At 44.6% G+C, this 21,455-nt stretch overlaps 1 protein-coding gene across 1 annotated transcript in view; it reads right to left on the bottom strand.

Annotated features, from left to right (window-relative positions):
* Positions 1-3,043: 3,043 nt before the first annotated feature.
* The window catches only part of LOC311287245 (uncharacterized protein), a 38,999-nt gene continuing 20,587 nt past the window's right edge, over positions 3,044-21,455 (bottom strand). The window contains exons 6-8 of the mRNA XM_084403949.1: positions 4,462-4,536; positions 4,252-4,320; positions 3,044-4,121 (exon numbers count right to left, since the gene is read on the bottom strand). Coding sequence (XP_084260075.1) covers positions 4,011-4,121; positions 4,252-4,320; positions 4,462-4,536 — 255 coding nt within the window. The 3' untranslated portion in view covers positions 3,044-4,010. The remainder of the gene's footprint in view (positions 4,122-4,251; positions 4,321-4,461; positions 4,537-21,455) is intronic.

Raw genomic sequence — 21,455 nt, 5'->3', positions numbered from 1 at the left:
TCACAGAGAATGAGGTCTCTGCAGAGCAACAAAAGGCGTGCCTCAATTTTGGGGCGTTTTCCAACTGGGTAGGCATTTTACTATGGAAGCATATGGGTAGCAATATTCAATTTGAAATGTAATATGCAAAATGACAATGCAATATCTAAAATGGCAATGCATTTCTGTATTTAAATTTTCCAATACATTTGTGCAACGTTTGGTGCACAATGAAAATGAAAATTCAATTATATAATTTACATTTGTCATTTCATACACTAGTTTTAATATGTAAATTGAATACATATTTTAACGCTTTATAAGTTGCAAAATTAAAATGTATTACAGAAATGATTAGATATGTTTAACATGTTCAAGCAAAAACTGTAGCAAAATTGTAATTTAAATGTTATTTTTTCTTAATTGCATTTACACTCACAGTTAAGACACTTGCGATTGCATTTCCATTAACATGTTAAACATATCTGTAATACATTTTATTTTTAATTTTGCAACTTATAAAGCGTTAAAATATGTATTCAGTTTGCATATTGAAAATAGAGTATGAAATGGCAAATGTAAATTATATAATTTAATTTTCATTTTCATTTTGCACCAAACGTTGCACAAATGTACTGGAAATTTTTAATTTAAATACAGAAATGCATTGCCATTTTACATATTGCATTGTCATTTTGCATATTACATTTCAAATTGAATATTGATACCCATATGCTTCCATAGATGCTCGAACAACACCATTATGGCAGTAACATGATTTATTCATCGACAGCAAATGTGATAAAGCCAATGCTTCATGTACAATGTTACCATTTATGTGTGTTTAAAATCTGCGAAATAAAGAGAAATAGGACTATCACATATGCAAAACCTCAGATGATCTCTTATAGATCATTTAACTGAGAGAGTTACTCAGGAGAATAGAGAAAGCTCAGATATGCAAGACTCTGAAATGGACTTCAAGTGCAGCATTCAGTGTGATTTCCAGATGATGGTGATTTTGCAGGATGATTTGAACACGTTCAGAGAATAGCTCTGTTCTCAGAACAGGTTAAAGCGTTGATAAAGCTGTGAAGCAGATTTGAGGAAGTGAAACATGGTGTCCAAATGTTCAGCGTTTCCTTGTAGCTCAGAGTGTGGTAATGGACTCTCTTGTCTAGTGTTTAGTGCAGTTATCATCCTAGGTCCCCCCTATTCTTTACTTTTCTTTCTTTTAAAAAAAATTGAAAATCAGTAAACACTAGACAAGAGAGTCCATTACCACACTCTGGGCAATACTGACCAAGACATAGTCCTGTTCTGAATCGTCTGTTTCCACATTTTCTGGTTCAGAGTCATCCTGATAGAAATCACTCTCTGATAAAAAGATATGTACCTTTAAGGCGGCAACCCTCCGGTCTCTCTTGTGAAGGCGATACAGAAGTAACTTAAACTGCAATTCATCGACTGGCCACTAGAGACCGGCTGCAGAAGAGAGTCAATTCCACATTGAGGAAGTGTCTAGAGACTGTGAAACATGGTGTTGAAATGTTCTGCGTTTCCTTGTAGCCCAGAGTGTGGTAGGGATGGGGAAATGAAGCCTCATGAATCACTGAGGCTTTCCCCTGACTCTTCCGGGAAAAGCTTCAAAGCTTCGAGAGTGTCGATAACAGCGCCATCTGGTGCTTATTTAAAATGAAGCAGCCAGAAGCCTGTGTTAGAAGCTCTGGCAGATGAAGCAACCACAACACACTCCATAGTTTCAATGTTATGTGTAGGGGAGAGTGGGGTAAAGTGAGAATTTTTTTACATTTGTACCCCTCTAAGCGAGCTAAAATGATATATCAGTCAAATTTACACATTTCCCATTAATTCGGGATGTTTCCTATCAATGGAAATTATTAGAAAATAGGGGGTAAACTGATCCACTTACTTTTTTTCACTCTGAAACTTCCATAACAACACATGTTGTAACAGTAAGAATCTTGACAGCTAGCTTGACAACCACACATTCCAGAACTAATGTCGGACTAGTAACAGAATCATGGAGATTGGTCAATTAAGCACATTTTTTGATGACCCACCGGTGCGCATCCAAGTGAAGGTGCAACACCCTTGGCGTGCTAAGGGTGAATGGCACACTGGAGGAAATTCCTCCTAACTATGTCCAAATTATTGTACGAGTACGCCCCAGTCCATTTCTTTTGTTCAAAAGTTAGTAAGTATTGTACATTTGGAAAACTCAATGCAGTCAGACCTCCCCTGGCCAGCCCAGAGAGGGTGGCCTGTCCTGAGCCAGATTCGGGTTTGTCCGCCACCGCTTCACCTGGAGCAAAGTCAGTCCTAAAACAGACCTTTGGGTCTTTGTGGAGGAGGGACAATGCTCTGCTCGGACAAGGAACATGGACCAGAGAACCGTGGTGGTCAGACCGGGTGGGGAAACAGCCTGACCCAGCCCAGAGAAAGTGCACTTTGTGCGGGCAAGACTTCCAGTAAATAGGGTCTGGTTTGGACACCCAGTCCCTCGGTGCCAGGGCGTGCACACCGGTGAATGTGCACCGTCCTGGGTGAGCTAGGGGTGAAAGACACATTGGAGGATAATTCCTCCTTGTAAAAATCTCCAAAAATATCTTGTATTTGAAGAAGAGCTCCATGCTCGCAGACCTCCCGGTCCGGCCCCAGGGAGGGTGGGTCATCTCCGGTCAAAGTCAGATCCGTACACCTGCTGGCGCTCCTGCTGGAGCAACGACGGTCCAAACATGGACGCTCGGGGTGTTGTAGAGGAGGGAGATGACACTCTTATCGGACTAGGTAATGGAAAACAGGCGCCTCCGGGTTGCCTGGGGCCCAGAGGAGAGCACCCTCTCCTTCGGGCTGTCAAGTCGGGGTGCCCGGTCGATTGGAGCTTCGGATGCGCCTGGGGATGGAGCAGCTTGCTCCTCCCCGATTTGCGCGTTGACCTCGGGAGACTCAGATGGCCTCTCTTGTCTAGTGTTTAGTGCTGTTATTATTAAGAACGTCCTTGGTCAGTCTTTTTTTGTCTTTATTTTTTTTTATTGAAAATAAGTCCTTTTTTTTTTCAAATAGCTTTGTAGTTACTGCTAAACATACAGGTTTTAAAATAGAGGAAAGCACACAAAATTTTACCAGTCGGATGTTTTAACTACTTTAAAATGGCTTTTTTGGTCACTTATATCTGAATATTTATAGAAAACAACATAGACATCAAGAGAATATAAATATAAGTTCACTTGAAGCAGAAAATCCATCCTTCTGTCCTTTTAAATGTCTGTGTTAAAAGAGCACTTTCAGTGGTTTAGTGAAGCTGATTGCTGTAGCTTATATCCGACTTAGGCATGGGGTCAGAGATGAGGAACGATCCCAGCTTTTTCCATCTCAACTTCCAGCACTGTACCTTTCAGAGTTGAGAAGCAACATCCAACCAAATCATGGAAACCTAAGGCCTTCTTCTCAGTCACCAGAACAAAGATCGAAATTCCTATAACTGGGATGAAATCCCGACTCCAGAAGCTCATACCATCTTAAAGCTGCTTTTTTTTTTATTCGACGCTATTAATATTTTGTTCTCAAATTCAAATCTAGAAGCTCTTGAATTTTGCCACTCTTTTATCTTCATACAAGTATTCATTTAAAACGTGAATTCTAACTTTGAAACTTTCCTGCTAACAAGAGCAAGTTTAGTTACGTCTGTTTTTACAGGAATGGAAGAGACACTAGATTGAGTGGATAAACAGACTCCAGTCATGGAAGAGGCTTGAGAGACACTAGATTGAGTCTGGCCTGTATGAAAACACATCAGGGCTTCAGTCTCTAACTTTACTGTAGCTGTGATGATATAGATGAGATTCTGTGCTCTGACCAGATGATGATTCACAATAAATCTCATTCATATTCACAGGACATTCAACAAATATCTGCTCGTTCACACACAAATATATAATTCCTCCAAACACCAGAGAGATGAAATCTTCCCGTCTGCTCCTGATATGATGAGCTCATGATCTGGATCATTAATGTTTATTTGTGAAGGTCTTGTTCTTGTTCACAGAGGCGTAAAGTTCATCCTGCGGTTGATCTTCTCTTCCTCTGATGGCAGCATAAGTCACTGTATCATCATGATCCTGAAAGCACAGATTCTGTCCATCAATGTTTGAACCCCAGCGATTATTATTATTATTATTATTATTATTATTATTAGAGCATGAGCTTCATTTATCTGAGAGTCAAACTCATGTGCTGGTATCTACTCACATTGAGTGATTTTACTGGTTTTGTACTGGAAGAAGTGACCTCAGAATAAGTCACATCATCTGTCTGCTCCTAAACATCAATGCAAACGTGCAGAGAGTCAAGTTTAACACACAGAACAGACATATCTCTCACTATAATATGTAGAAGAACACAAAAGCTTTTAGTAAGTCACATTATTGAACGTAATGTTTGATGATTTAGTGGACTCACATTGGCTCTTGCAGCGGGAGGAATGGACATGTTGATCGTCTCATACGTCCCTTTATGATCATTCTCATCTTTGACCTTCAGAACAAACAGTTAAACTGCATGAATGACACTTTATTGAGCTTTAAAGACAGTAATCAAATCTAAATCACTGCATTACTGAACTCACCGCAACTCAGTCGCCAGTCCCTCTTTTATTATCTGAAAACAAGTGCCTCATGAAATATGAGTATTTATGGAAAAACACACATGAAAAACACAATGTTAAGCATTAAGATTTTTCAACAATCAGATTTTGTTGAAGCATTAAAATGAATAATAAAAAATGATTGTTGACTTGATAACTCTGTGATATTAACATTACAGGATTTCTCAGCAGGAATAAACTTCTGTTTGAGAATTTCATATAATCCACATGTTTCTATGATACTTACAGTCTGAACATGATGTGTTTGTTTGCTCATCTGAACTGTTTTTAATTGTTGTAAAGGAGTAAATCTGAAAACTCACCAGCTCTTTTTCTGCAGATCAGCCAGAGAAGAGCAAGAAGGAGAACAGCGACTGCAGCGACAGAAATCACTATGACTGAAGAAGAGATCGAGCACAGAGTCAGAGACGGACAGGGCAGATTGGGGACAATTATAGACAAAGACAAAACACTGTGATTATGTAACTTGTGTGCTTTTTTCCAATGACCCTGAGAGTCTGTGCCTGGTGTTGGTGTATCAGCTTGAGCTGAAAAGGATGAATGTTAGTTGAGATGCATCATAATAATATCCAGAATGAGGAGAAGAAGAGGTGAGGCGTAGCAAACCTAGCAGCTTAAACTTTATTTTACCAAACTAAAGAGAGAAATCCAACATGAGAACACACACAGCAAAATCCACAGAATCCTACATATGGTCCCACTTTGAAGAGTGTTAAAGTAACTCTGAATCAGAGTTAAAGTTAATGAGATGATAAAGTGATTAAAGTGATGATTGAGATCATTGAGTGATGAACACCTGCTGTTAACAAGCAGAATCACTGAAGAAAAGAGAAACACAAGAACTACAACTGACTTCAGACACAGCCTTATGCCGAGTTCACACTGAACGATATTAGCCCTGATTTTCGCTCACCAACAGGTTTTGTGAGATCACCGACAAATGCCCGAAATCACAGGCAAATCGGTGCTCGTTCACTTTAGTGACAATCACGCAGTGTGAATTATCAAAGACGCAATCTGAGAGAATTGCAGACGAGTCGCAGACGCCCGTGAGATATTTGGCATGCTAAATATCTGGACCTGTCGGCGATTCACAATCCTGTGGTGTGAATGTGTTCTGACTGAAAACTACATCAGCGATGACTGACAGCCAATGAGAGACGAGATACAGGACAGCGGAGTTATAGACGACAATATCAGCATTTTAATAGATATATTTACAATTACATAAAACAGAAACAAAGGACAAACATTTGCTTGACCAGCAGCCATAGCAACACATTGCAAGATGATTGACAGGTCAGTTTGCGTGACAGGATGCATGTAACTAATCGACAGAGAGCAACCATTAAAGATGCAATTGTTTGATGTGATAATTTGTCCCAAAACAAGTCTACTCTTCTGCTACACACTAAAAAGTATGCACCTTTTCTTCAAAAAAAGACTGGATGAGCAGTATTTTATGTCTGTTTGGTGTTTTTCATGGATCTACAGTGAATGCGCTGCATGGATGAGCTCAACATATAGTCTTCATGTGACGCTTTCTGGGAGAATCGAGTGAAAGAACCGGAGTGTTATATGAACACACTACTCTCACTGTTTATACTAAACATGTCATAGAATATGCGTAAGCACGCTAATTGGGACACACCATAAAAGTCCATGAAATGAAACTAAACAACAAAACTAAACAACAACTCAATGTGACAATCATACTGTAGAATATGACAGTCATATTTTGATGAGTTAACACTGAAGATAACTCTAGCATTATGCACTGAAAAGCACTGATGTGAGAAAGACAGTGATGATGTACCTTTAGAAACGTGTGTGTTTCTAGTTGAGGGATCCTGAGAGTGTGTGATGTGGACTGGATTCACTGCTGTCGTTGAATCAGCTTGAGCTGTGAAGATGAATGTTAGTTCAGATCATTAATACTGTACAATACGACATTCATATTTTAACTTTGATCATCACATTACATAAAAAGTTAATATTTTTGCTGTCAAGTTTCAATTCCTTTATTATTTCCAGCATCACGTTTTGGACTGTTACTTCACTGCAGTTCATTAGTTTGAAGCAATGCTTTGAGTTACTCTTCTGTGAGAGTCAAAGAAGCTTTTGTTCCCTCAGTTTGTTCTGGTTCAGTGATACTGATAGACCTTAAGCCTGTTTTATACTTCTGCGTCGAACTGCCGCCGTAGCTACGTCGTAGGCTGTGTGTAGCGCGCGTACCCTACGGCGTACCCTGACGTGCACCTCTCCAAAAATGTAACAACGCGTCAATTCTACGCGGACACAAGCGCTGTGATTGGTCTGCCAGAACCCCTCCCTCGGGGTTTCACATGCTCCCGGTGCGCGTCAACGCGGACAACGACACAGAAGTATAAATTAAAACCAACACGTTGCCTACGGCGTATAGGCTCCGGCGTAGGTCCGACGCAGAAGTATAATGAGGCCTTTAGTGTTACTGACATTATGAGGCTCTTCTAACACTGTTTTCTCACCTGAATACTTGACAGTGTATCTGACTGAGGTCTTGAGTTGATTACTGTGAGTAAGCTGACATCTCCACTCTCTGTTGTTATCTTCATTCAGGAGTGTTGTAGTCAGAGTGATGATGATACAGCGATATTGATCTGATGATGATAATATCTGATATCTGGAGTCTGTCTTCAGAACAACACCAGCCTGATTCACCCACAACAGCTCAATTCCCTCAGAACGAACCAGATCATCACAGGAGAGTCCAGTATATAAATACAACTGACAGGAGAGAGTCACAGAGCGGCCTGGACTGATCTCAGTCTGTGAGGATGAAGATGATGATGATGATGATGATGATGATGATAGAGACACTGAAACTGAACACAAGACACAAATTACAGACTCTTCAATCATCATCTGAGTTTACAGGGAGAATCTGCCCTTTTTAAATTGACCACATAATCATAAACTTACCATGAAGAACATGCAGATAAACACGTGCATCAGTTTCTTGTCCGTTATTCACATATTGTTGGCATCTGTAAAATCCATAATCTTCTTCTGTGACGTTCTTGATGTTTAGAGAGCAGTCAGACTCCAGACTCAGTCTCTCATGTCTCTCTTTGTTTTTATTCTTTATCCCTAAAGTAATCAGTTCATCTGTCTCTGGATGTCTGAAGCTGTTATAATAGAACCATGTAGTTTTAGATGTGCAGTCAGAAAGAGCATTATTACAGGACAGACGCACATTTTCACCAGAACTGATGAACACATGATCATCCACTCCACTGATACCTGAAACACAGTATATCTCAGTGATCAATATGATATATATTAATAAATGAAAACATAAAACATACCAACATTAAAAGCAGAAGACTAAAATACACACTGTAAAAAACTGCGCCACGATCCATGCCACTAGATGATGAATGTGACCATTAACAAACAGCCATTGTCATCTGATCCTGTTTTCTTTCATATTTTTAGCAATAGCAAATGTATTTAAAGACAAAGCTACCGCAGCCAAAGAAAAACTAATGTTCAAAAGTCAAGGGTCCAGAGCCCAACTAAAGCAAACACTGATCACCATTATGGTGACATCAAATGAAAATACAATGACATCTAAACCTCTGTCACATTTTAATAATAATGTCTGTAGACGTCTGACAGAAATAAAGTCTGTTTGTGGAGTTGTTTAATCCTCCTCTGCTGAGATCTTCACAGATTTAATGTCTTCATCTTCAGTTGATTTCATATTTTTTCTATTCTTCTTGTTCCTCTTTCCTTCAGTGATTCTGCTTGTTAACAGCAGGTGTTCATCAGTGTCTGAATTAACTCACTTGTTTTTATTCACTCTGTCAAGTGGACTATATTAGTGAACTAATGTAGGGAATAGTGAATGAGGATATAATGTGTGTTTTAAAAAAGACAAGTATCTCCCAGAATGCATTTGTTTCTACGTTATATTGCTGTTTTAATGGAAAACAGCATGTTACTGTCAAAATGTGGCCATTTGTTACAGTGCACACTGTAAAACATTGCTGTAAAAAAACGTCTCGGGTTACGACTGTAACCCTTGTTCCCTGAGAAAGGGAACGAGAACTGTGTCGAATGACACTTTGGGGGAACGCCCCTCAGCGTAGCGCCTCTGAAGTATGAATGAAACTAAACCAATCCTGATTGGTGTTGCGTCATGACGTAGTGTGTGACGGCATATGCGGAAGCTACAAAAGGACGCCGGCACACAACAGAGATAGCTTCTGTGATGAAGCAAGCGCTCCCAGGCAGGGGGAGGTGTGGCGAAGGGACGGAGTTCTCGTTCCCTTTCTCAGGGAACAAGGGTTACAGTCGTAACCCGAGACGTTCCCTTTTTTTTTTTCTTTTTTTTTTTAAATATGTTTTTGGTCTTTTTGTGCCTTTATTTGATAGGACAGTAGAGATTTTGACAGGAAAGCGTGGGGTGGAGAGAGAGGGGAAGGGGATCGGCAAAGGACCTCGAGCTGGGAATCGAACTTGGGTCGCCGGAGGCGCAGTTGCGCTATATGTCGGCGCGTTAACCATGGGGCTATTGGCGCCGACAGACGTTCCCTTTCGAGGGAACTCGAACTGCGTCGAATGACACTTTGGGGGAACGAGTACCCACTATGCCACATGAGCCCTGCCTGTCCTAGTGTGAAGCTGCGCACAGGCACACTTAGGACGAGAGCACGAGGGTGCCAGGTGTCGATGGAATGTCCAGGCTGTAAAATCTAATAAAATTGTGAGGGGTGGCCCATCCTGCTGCATCGCAGACTACTTGGATCGGGGCCCCTGAGAGGAGGGCTCTAGAGGACGCCATGCCTCTGGCAGAGTGAGCCCTCACGGCAAGAGGTGAAGGCAAATTGCGCACCTGGTAGGCCATAGATATAGCATGGACAATCCAGTTGCTAATGGTCTGTTTAGAAGCAGGAAGCCCTTTCTTGGGCGACCCGAAACACACTAACAACTGGTCTGACTTCCGCCATTAGGAGGACCTCTGGATATATATTCTGAGAGCTCTGACAGGGCAGAGCAGGTGAAGTCTCTCCTCATCTGCCATCACGTGAGGTGGAGGATGAAAAGCCTGCAGAACCGTAGGCCGTGCCACATTAGATGGCACCTTGGGCAAATAGCCCGGCCTAGGATGTAGGATGGCTTTGATGTTGCCTGGAGCAAACTCCAGGCACCTGTTAGATATAGAGAGCGCCTGGAGATCTCCTACCCTCCTCAGAGAAGTAATGGCCAACAAAAAAAAAACACCTTTCGGGAAAGGTTCTTGGCCTCAGCCGACTCCAGTGGTTCGAAGGGGGCCTCAACCAACCCTTCGAGAACCACCGCCAGGTCCCAAGTGGGAACCCTGGTACGAGCCGCAGGTCTCATCCTCCAAGCCCCACGGAGGAAACGTACGACCAACTGCTGTCTCCCCAGAGGCCCATCACCCAGAGGAGCGTGGAAAGCCGAAATGGCAGCCATGTACACCTTGAGAGTGGACGGGGTAAGACCAGCTGAGAAGCGATCTTGGAGGAACTCCAGCACTGAAGCCACTAGGCAGTTAACTGGGTCCACCTCACGCTCTCTGCACCATACGGTGAAAACATTCCATTTTAGGCCGGAGGGAGCTCTAGAGCTGAGTATGGTCTCCACTACTCCTGCTGACAGGCCGGCCTCTCGGTACTGTGCCCCCTCAGGGGCCAGACCCACAGGTTCCATAGTTCGGGCCGAGGGTGAAATATTGAGCCCTCTGCCTGAGTCAGCAGGTCCCTCCTGATGGGAAGCTCCCATGGAGGGCCATCCAGGAGTAATATTATGTCTGAGAACCATACTTGGGCCGGCCACAACGGGGCTACCAATAATAGACTGATCCCGTCGCGACGAACCCTCTCTAGAACTCCCGGGAGCAGAGCGATCGGGGGAAATACATACAGACGCAGCCTCGGCCACGTCTGTACCATGGCATCCATCCCCAGCGGGGCTGGATGCGTGAGGGAGAACCACAGTGGACAGTGAGTCATCTCTCGAGACGCGAATAGATCCACTTCCACTGGGCCGAACCTCTGACATATTGACTCCACCACCTCGGGATGGAGTCTCCATTCCCCGGGCCTCAGCCCCTGCCTCGACAGGATGTCTGCTCCCTGATTCTGATTCCCTGGGATGTATGTTACTTTGAGAGACAACAATTTCCCCTGGGACCACAGGAGGATCTGATGCGTCAGTCTGCATGGAGGGCGAGACCTCAGACCCCATTGATGGTTTATATAGGCCACCACCGACATATTGTCCGTCCTCACAAGGACGTGATGACCCTTGAGGTCCGGCAGGAAGCTCCTCAGAGCTCGGAACACCGCCAACATTTCCAGGCAGTTTATATGCCAGGAGGAATGATGGTCCTGCCACAAACCTCTCATAAAGCGGCCGTCCATGACCGCGCCCCAGCCCGTGAGGGAGGCGTCTGTCGAAACGGCTTTGCGGCGACATGACGCTCCCAGCACGGGACCTTGGGACAGAAACCAAGCTTTCTTCCACATAGATAGGGAACAAAGGCATCTGCGCGTAACCCTGATCATGCGAAATGGGTTTCCCCTCGGGGAGAACCCCTTGGTTTTCAACCACCACTGCAGGGGCCTCATGTGCAGGAGACCGAATGGAATGATGTTGGATGCTGCTGCCATGAGACCTAACACTCTCTGAAAATGTTTTACAGTGATGGCCTGGCCTAGCTTTATCCTGGTCACCGTGGCCAGGATGGATTTGATCCGTGCAGGAGACAATTGTGCCCGCATCGTGACCGAATCCCACACCACTCCCAGGAATGTGGTTCTCTGGGCTGGTCTTCTTCTTCGAGTCCGTTGCAATTTCAGATGTCGTTCTGCCAATATCTGGCGCAGGTCACAGCTGATGGGGTCGGTTCAGCCAGGTCCTGGGGTCTGCACTGGGGGGCGTTTTCACACTCCAGTAGATGAGACATTGTCTGAACTGCTCCACAGCTACATGTGTCATCTGTCTGGTGGTTCCATGTTTTCATAAGTGCTTTGCACCTCCCCTGTTCCACTCGTAGTCTGTTGAGGGTCTTCCAGGTTAGCCATGGGAGGTCGTGCCCGCTGGCGAGACATTCAGTCGGGGTGATTCCTCTCTCCATCCAATCCTGGGCTCGTGTAGTTAGCTGGTTCCAGTCATCTTTCCAAATGTTGGTCCTCGCTATTTTTTTGGTTGTCTGGAGAAGTGGGACTGTCAGCAGGAAACTGGCTCTCGATTTCAAACGGGGTGGGGGTGCAATGTGTCCGTGCAGGGGGTGCCTGGTGTCAAACTCCTGTGTTCTCCGCTCGTCTTGGGCAATGATGGATCGTCTGATGTAGGGGGGGGCAATGCCAGCTAGAGCATAGAGGCACGGGACTGGCGTTGTCTTTATACATCCCGTGATAATGCGGCAGGTGTCGTTGAGGGCTATGTCAATCAGTTTGGTATGGTGGGAGCGGCTCCAGCTTGAGCACGCGTATTCGGCTGTGGAGAAGCACAGGGCTAGGGCAGTTGCACGGATGGTTGATGGATCGGCACCCCATTTTGAGTTTACCAGTTTGCGCAGAATGTTGTTGCGAGTGTTGATCTTGGCTTTGGTATTCTGGAGGTGAGTTTTGAAAGAGAGTGTCCTGTCGAGTGTGACTCCCAGGTACACAGGGTGAGGGTGGTTGAAGAGTTTGTGGCCATCCCATGGGATGCTCAGTTCTTTTTTCGCATCTCGATTTTTGAGATGGAAGCTGCATAGTTGAGTTTTTGATGGGTTCGGTTTCAGATGGTTGTTTTTGTAGTAGGTTGACATCTCTTGAAGGGCATTTTCCAGGACCGCCTCAATCTTCTGGAAGTTCTCCTGTTGGGTGGTGATGCAGAGATCATCCGCATAAATAAAGCGGCGGCATTGTGAGTGAAGTGGTTGGTCATTAGTGTAGATGTTGAAGAGGAGTGGGGCCAGTACACTGCCTTGTGGAAGGCCGTTCTTTTGGGCTTTCCATTTGCTCTTCTTGTCATTTAATTGGACAAAGAAGCGCCTGTTGTTGAGGAGGCTTTTGATGATTTGGCACAGGTCGAGGTCACCAGTCATGTCAAAAAGTTTCCTAATCATGGTGCGGTGCTGGACTGTATCGTAGGCAGCAGTAAGATCTATGAAAGCTGCTCCAGTGATGAGTTTACACTCAAAACCATCCTCAATATGTTGGGTGAGGTTCAATAGCTGCCCAGCACAGGAGCGACCAGGACGGAAACCAGCTTGATCTTTAGTAAGCTTGGAGTCTATAACTGGCATAAGGCGTTGGAGTAATAGCCTCTCATAGAGCTTGTAGGTGATGCAGAGGAGTGAAATTGGTCTGTAGCTCTTTGGGGATGATGGGTCCTTTCCAGGTTTGAGAATTGCGACTATCTTGGCCTTTCTCCATGCCGGAGGGATTATTTTCTCTGCCATGCATGAGTTCAACATTTCTAGGAGCCAGGTCTTTGCTTTAGGTCCCAGGTGCTGTATCATTTCCGTCAATACGTCGTCGGTTCCTGCTGCTTTCCCAGGTTTCAGCATGTTCATTGCAGCTTCCAGTTCTTGTGGATCGAATGGCTTGGTAAGTGCTCTGGCTGGTTGTGGGTGGTCCGGTACCGCTGTCCGGCGGTATTCTCCTGTGGGTCTGCGCCGGTTTTGGCTGCGACCGTTTGCCACCAGCTGTGCTGCAACTGCGTTTGCTGTGACTGTTGAGAGCGTGGGTGGTGTGGTATGGTCTTCGCCGAGGCGGCGGATTGTGGCCCATGCCTTCCTGCTGTTGTTGGTCATGTTGGTATTTTCTAACAGCTCCTTCCAGGCTAGCCTTCGATCTTCCCCAACTTTGTTTAGCAGGGTCTCTCCGAGTTCTGTGACGGTGGGGGAGAAGGGGTCCTCATGATATGCCTCGTGGTAGGCTTTCAATAGCTCATTAGATGTTTCTGACAGTCCGGAGATGTACTCGGTCTGGCATCCTCTTGGTATATGTCGCCTGGCTGACCTTTTCAACAAGTCTGTGAACATGTTGTAGTTGTTGGGGTGTGATGGAATGCTGGAGATGGAGTTTTCAATCTCCTGTTGGAACGGCAACCAGTCTGCCCTCCGCAGATTAAACCTTCTGCGGAAGGGGACGGTAGTTGCTTGGAGGACAGATTTGATGGTTATGGTGATTGGCCGGTGTTGCGTGTGGGGGATAGGATCCAAGACAGTTTTCACCACTCTCGATGTTAGTTCACTGCTCACGCAAACAAGATCTGGGTTATATCCTCGTTTCCATCTGGCGCTGTGGAAAGATTTTGACAGTTTAGCGTCATGGATCAGGGTCAGGTGTTTCGACTCAAGCCAGGTTTCGACTTCATCTCCATCTTGATTGTTCACTTCATAACCCCACAGTGTGCTATGAGCATTGAAGTCCCCGATGCAAATGTGGTATTTCCTTTTGCATCTATCTGGCAGTTCAGGGTGGAGGAACGGGCTATGGGGGGGTTTATACACTGATGTGACAGAGACATTCGGGAGGGCAACTGTGATGGTTTCCATTTGCCCTTTGGTGATGTGGGTGCAGACCTCTTCGATCGCAAGGTTTGGTCTGCTGAATACAGCTGACCCATACTGTCTGTGTCGGATCTCAGCCACCAGCTTCATTCCAGGGATGGCTGGTCGGTGTTGTGCAGGGCCGATATGGGTTTCCTGCATGCACACTATGTCGAAGCATCTGACCGTTGTTGCTAGTATGTCTGCCTTGCGTCTGGAGAAACCTTCAATATTAATTGAGGCGATTGACAGTGCAGGCCCCGAGGGGGGCGAGTATCTGTTGCGCTTCGGCATCGTTCATCTGTTAGATTGCTCGGGTTGGTATACAGATATTGGCCTACTGGCGGTAGTAATATCGGATAGAAACTATCAGATTGTACCAGTCAGCGTTTCCCAGGCTGCACCACGGGGAGGTTTCTGTATTAGCAGCCCTCTGGGCTGGTGCTAACACGCTCTTTTTCGTGTTGAGTCTCAACCCCAGGCTCTGGATGTGGGCAAGGACGACATCTCGATGCCGAACTGCCAGTTCTTGTGACTGGGCCAGGATCAGCCAGTAGGGATGGGCGGTATCTTATAGTTTGCGATATACCGGTAAAAATTTTCCTCACGATAAGAATTAGTCTTCTCGCGATAATAACGATAAATCCTAGTTGATGATGTACTGTTCGGGACCCATTCGCAGCTCACGTGCAGCGCGAAAACAACTATAGTGGAAGGCGAACGTGAAGCTGAGGCGGAGTTAATCGCTGAACGAGGAACTACCTCTACAATCTGGATGGGTACACACAGATATATTTTCACTCGCCGGACACAGACTGAGCTCTCCGTCAAGTGATCCGTAAAGCGCACTATTTCAGTTCATCCTAATGAATGCACAGTGAATTTGACGCACGGTAAACACTAGTGTGAGGCGCACAACTCGCCGATTTGGTGAGAGCGCTCAGTGTTTCTCACACAATCAAAGAGAGAGCGAGAGAGTCTTACATACCACGCAGAATCGACGTGCTACATGTAAACGATATTACCGGTTATTTGTTGCATTTTCCTGTAAAAAATAATGGAGTTCATTTGGAATTATTCAGCTTTTATGAGCAAGCAGAAACTAATGCACAAACGGCAATCTCATTGGCTGCCGCTCACCTATTTCTGTCCGTTTTGATATCAGCAAATAAGTTAGAGCGAACGTAGACAACGTGATTAATATTCATGAACCCAGCAGCTCATCAATCCTTAGTGCATTGTATATTGTTATTAGAAGTAGAATTCGTAGTAGTAGTATTATTGTCTCATCTTAGTATTATTGTAAGTTCTCTCATTAAATGATGCTTGATTTTTTTTGCACTCTCATACAAATACCATAGAAACCATAAAGTTACATTTTGCCATGAAAGTGAGGTGCTATTGGCTATGCCTGGTTTCATCTGTGGTTATCATGATCTAAATCAGGGGTGTCCAAACTCAGTCCTGGAGGGCCACTGTCCTGCAGAGTTTAGTTCCAACCCCAATTAAGCACACCTGAACCAGATAATCAGACCTTGATTATCTGGTTCAGGTGTGTTTAATTGGGGTTGGAGCTAAACTCTGCAGGACAGTGGCCCTCCAGGACTGAGTCTGGACACCCCTGATCTAAATGCATGATACTGGATGACCAATGGTTAATTTTAATAAAGCTCAAACAGTCATAATATTACATTTTACAAATAAAAATTAGCACATGCAGAAACTAAAAAATTAATTTTGCTATCAAGATATTTATTTTGTTAAGGAAAAATGACAAATGTTTGAATGTTCTACCTCAGATTTGTGATTTGTGTGTTCACCTGTTTGGCTAGTGTTTGTCATGATATGTTCTGACAATAAAGAGTAGCCTAGTTTAAAACCACAAATAACACTCTGGTTTCTACAACTTTTACTTAGGAGCAAAAATCTGCCTTTAAACTTCTTGATATGAAAAAGATTTGACATTTATCGTGATAATTATCGAAATCGACTGATACAATAAAATTAACTTGATAATTTTTTTTTGGGCCATATCGCCCACCCCTATCAGCCAGTCGTCGATATAATTGAGCATATATAATCGATATAATTCGATATAATTGACCCTGATACCCTGAAGCCTCAGCGGTGCTAGAGCTACGTCCATACATTTTGTAAATATGCGAGGGGAGAGAGCTAGGCCGAACGGAAGAACCTGATATTGGTACGCTTCGCCCCCGAAAGCGAACCTCAGGAACCTCCTGTGAGATGAAAGGATGGAAATGTGGAAGTATGCGTCCTTCAGATCTATCGTGACAAACCAATCCTCGGATTGAATTTGGCTCACGATAATGGGAATAGTGAGCATCTTGAACCTGAATCTCCTCAGAGACCGATTCAAGTGCCTGAGATCTATTATCGGACGCAACCCCCCATCCTTCTTGGGAACTACCCAGCAAACACAGAACGTTGGCGCAACGTAGCCAACCTTCTAACAACGTTTTAACAACGTGGCCAAAAGGTTGCTATAACTACGTTGTGTAGTAAAGGTTGTTACAGCGTTGTCACAATGTTGACATTAAACCAGCGTTCAGGGCCATTGCTTAAGGTTGTGCCTAGGTTGTCAGGACAACCACTGGACTACATAATGTACTCGTCACTGCCCTGAAGCGGGAAAATCAGACTTTTTAATTCCAACCACCTGTTGTTGGGCTCATTGTGTTTTCATTCATCATCGAGCAAGGATACGTGAGTATTGCGTTTAGCCTACCTCAGCTATCAAACACAACCTACAACTTTAATTTCTAATGTGATTGTAGCCTCGCTCGCACTGTTTAGTTTGTCATTTGATTTTTCCGCTATTTATTCGTTTCTTTGCTCCTCTGGATTTGTGGATGTTTCCACCTGCTTTCGGCTACTGTCTGCCATAGGCTACAGACCCGGTTTTGTTCATTAAATGTTCTGATCTGCCTTTGCTTTTTATGTTTTATTTATTATACTTAAAATAAATTTGTATATTCGTTTATTTTTTTTTTATTTTTTTTTCACAAATGTATGACTTTTGGAAGTGCAATTTGATTAAATGCAGTTTTAATAAAGTTGAATTAACTAAACTTTCTGTCATTTTTACTTTTCAAAGTGTAGGCTACACTTGCAGGAGTTGATAGCCCTATTAAATAAAAATATAGATAAACAATAAACGATAAAAGTATATAATTATCTAACAAAATGCACCATATTGTCAGAACGTCGTCTCTCAGTTGCTGAATGTCGCGCAACAACGTTGCTACAGCCCTGTCACGTCTTACAATTCTACGTTGTTACAATGTTGCGAGCACGTAGACAGCGACGTTGCCATAGCAGAAATGCAACGTGCCAGAGACGTTGCCACAACGTAAATGTGTTTGCTGGGTATGAAGTAGCGGCTGTAAAACCCGGACTCCCTGTCTGGAGTAGGAATACGTTCTATAGCCTCCTTTACCAGCAGGGAGTTTACTTCTTGTTCCAATACCCGATTCTGCTCTGGGTCGACTTACAGTCCAGACCACCCCATTGAACTTTGGTGGGCGGAAACCGAACTGTAGTCTGTACCCCTTTTGAATGGTGCGCAGAGCCCAAGGAGAAATATTTGTGAGATTTTGCTCTCGAGGCTGGCTTTGGGTAATAATCGGGATTCGTTCTTGGCCCCCTGAAGCGGAGCTCCGGCAGAGTTCGACCGAAAACGATTCTCGATGTGCGAACGCGAGTGCTGCCTGGCCGCAAGCCTGTGGGGCGGACAGTGCAGGGCGCGTTCGCTGGAAACCGATGCGTCCCGAAGCGCACTTGACGGCGGGAAGTCGACATCGATTTCCTGCGGGCTCTGCGGAGGAGGCGACCTCGATCGCTTCCCCACGGGTGGGGCCGCCCGCAGAGGACCTAGGCTGGCTAGGACCTCTTTGTCGAAGCCTTTTTCGCCTGCAGAACGGCCCTCAGGTCGCCCTGCTAAGGCTGAGGCTTCGGCTGAGAGCGTCGTCTATGCCCCCATGCTGTTTGAGGGGGGGCTCTAGAAGCGACGCTCTCTTTTTGCGCCTGTCTGTAGGCGGAGGAGCTGGGGGATGGATGCGGCTGCCCACTGGGGGCAGGCTTCTTAGGCTTGGAGCGGCAAGGGAGATATTGCCTGAAGGCTGCAGATTGTTTCTTCGCCTCCTGAAACCTGTCGACGACGGTGTTGACTGAGTCGCCGAACAGGCAAGATGGCGAAATCGGGGCATCAAGGAGGAAAGCCCTGTCTTTCTCCTTGATGCCCGACAAATTTAACCATAGGTGCCTCTCCGAGACCACCATTGCCGCCATGGAACGGCCGATAGCACGGGCCGTCTCCTTGGTGACTCGGAGAGACAAATCTGCAGCCTTCCTCAACTCCGCAATATCATCCGGAGTTGGACCCTCGCCCTCATCAATGTCCTTAAGAAGGTCGGCCTGGTACGCTTGTAGTACTGCCATTGTATGCAGACTAGCACCAGCCCGACCCGCAGCCATATAAGCCCTGCCCACTAACGATGATGTTTCACGACATGGTTTAGTGGGCAGCACCGGGGTTTTCAGGGATGATGCAGACTCGGGGGCTAAATAGGTGGCAAACGGCTGTTCCACCCGAGGCCGTTCATCCCATAACCGTTCTCTCGCCCCCCCAAAATATTACTATAATTTAAAACAGGGGGGTTGGACATGCGAGATGAGTGTGGCTTGTTCCACGATTTACACAACTCGTTATGTAAATCGGGAAAGAACGGCAAACCCCGATGATGAGGTTGCTCTCTGTGCTGCAGGAAACGCTCGTCCAACTTGCTTTTAATAAGCGTTTCCTGCCTCTCATGTGGCCAACTGATATTAAGACGGGCCACTGCACGAGAGACAACCTCCACCAGCTCCTCATATGCGGGGACATGGGGTGGCGAGACATCCCCAAAATCCCCGCCTTCGATGCTGAGCACGTCTACTTCCTCAGAAGCAGACAGCTCAAGCATCGGGCTCTCCACTCGCGCGGAATAAGCCGCCGAGTGGGCTTCCGCGCGAAGCGGGAGAGCATCGGAACTGGCGGATGAATCACGAGAGCGTGCCTCGGCAGTCTCGGGATCCCCCGCCAGATCCATTTGCGAGCCCCATAAAGAGCGTTGCCGCGCCGCCTCAGCGAACACGGGTCCCGCACCTCGAGGCTCGCGAGCCTGGCCATCATCATCGAAGATGGCCAGACGGGAACGCAGCACACGGATTGTTAATTTCTCACAATCCTCGCAAGCAGCCCCCTCGAGAGCTGCCCGCGCGTGCTGCGCTCCCAAACAGTGTACACACAGTTGGTGTGTGTCCCCACCCGTGATATAACGAGGGCAGGGATGCACACACCTCCTGTAACTGCTTTTACTCGCCATGCTTTATATATATGTGCTTTGTGTAACTGATAGACAAACAACACCAAATAAGACGTACAAGAGACAGAGAGCGCTTTGCTGAAGAACAGAAAGCTATCTCTGTTGTGTGCCGGCGTCCTTTTGTAGCTTCCGCATATGCCGTCACACACTACGTCATGACGCAACACCAATCAGGATTGGTTTAGTTTCATTCATACTTCAGAGGCGCTACGCTGAGGGGCGTTCCCCCAAAGTGTCATTCGACACAGTTCGAGTTCCCTCGAAAGGGAACTGCTACATTTTGACAGTAACAAAATCAGGGCTAAATCGTGCCGTGTGAACTCAGCATTAGATTAAATCAACTGAAGATAAAGACATTAAGTCTCTGAAGATCTCAGCAGAGGAGGATTAAACAACTCCACAAACAGCATTAATCTCACTTAAAGCAAACAACACACTCTCCAGAATAAACTATTAGTCTTTATCAGAGAGCTGTTCAAATCACTGACACACTCTTAATATGAAGATCATTCTTCATCATCAGATGTTTGAGTGACACTATGTCCAGTATCAGGAATAATACAGTATGATCTGTGTGTATCAATACACTACTCTGAAATCACAACGTGAATGTGTGCAAGAATAAACTGAGCATGTTCAAATGAACTCTTTCCAGACTAATTCCTACTAACTAAATAGGATAACTAAATAACTAAATGTTGTAAGGGTGGATTTCCTGCAAGACTGACGAATGACTAAAGAAACATTGTCAGCAAGATGGTAGAAAAATGCACATTTCTTGTCTATTCCACCCACTGCTACTTATACCAACGACGGAAATAAGCGCAGTTACAATAGCTTAATATGTGGGAGAGCGTTGCTATAGAGAGTGGCAATATTGTATTGCAATAGATAGCACTATTATATTATATCAAGTCAATACCAAATGAAAACTAGGGTTTATTGACAACATGGTTATAGTTATACTTAAAATAGTTACAAAATAAATGTATGAGATGATAATAACTTATACCATTAATTGCACCCAGTATATATGTAAAATGTTACCAGAGAGAGAGAGAGAGAGAGAGAGAGAGAGAGAGAGAGAGAGAGAGAGAGAGAGAATTTGATTTTTAAATACACCTTTATTATAACAATTTAATCGTAAATTATTCACATTTCATCCAACACTTTTTTTTTTACATGTATATTTAAAAAGTCAACACCAATTCATTTCTCCCACATAAAGTACACAATACCTCATTAACACACCAGATTTCTACAAACTTTGATAAACAGTACACCAACTTATAATAGGCAAACTCTACTTTTAGTCTAGCTGCCACAAGACCCAAAAACATAGGAACCACACTTATTGCATCCTGCCCTTGAAGTTTATTTTTCCTTGTTTTCCAAATTACTAATTTTGCAGTGCCTGATAAAAAATGAATTAAATCCAAAGTCCTTTTCCTTTGAACGGAATACCTAGGACCATAAACAAACAATTTGAAGGAAAAGCCCTCACCCAAAGATAAAAACCAATTGTTTAAAAGGGAAAAAAGATCCCCTAAACGTGAGCACTGCACAAATAAATGGAACACTGATACTACCTCTAAACAAAAAGGACAACCCACCCCAACGCTAGGATTAAGATGCGCCACATGTCTGTCCGTAGCTACTGTTCCATGTACAATTCTCCACTGGAGATCACCTGTCCGCTTATTAATTTGACATTTGTACAGAGCACGCCAGCAGCCTTTAGGGGAAGAGTCAAGTCCAAGAAAATCCATCCATTTTGTAGAAGGAACGCCAGTCAATAGTCTGGCATTTGACACTTTTAAACAAGTCAAGTACAAGGCCTTCTTCC

This window comes from Rutilus rutilus, assembly GCF_951802725.1.
Source record: "Rutilus rutilus genome assembly, chromosome: 1".
Classification (NCBI taxonomy): Eukaryota; Metazoa; Chordata; class Actinopteri; order Cypriniformes; family Leuciscidae; genus Rutilus; species Rutilus rutilus.
Note: the sequence above shows the minus strand (reverse complement) of the source record. Positions and strands in the feature narration are given on the sequence as shown.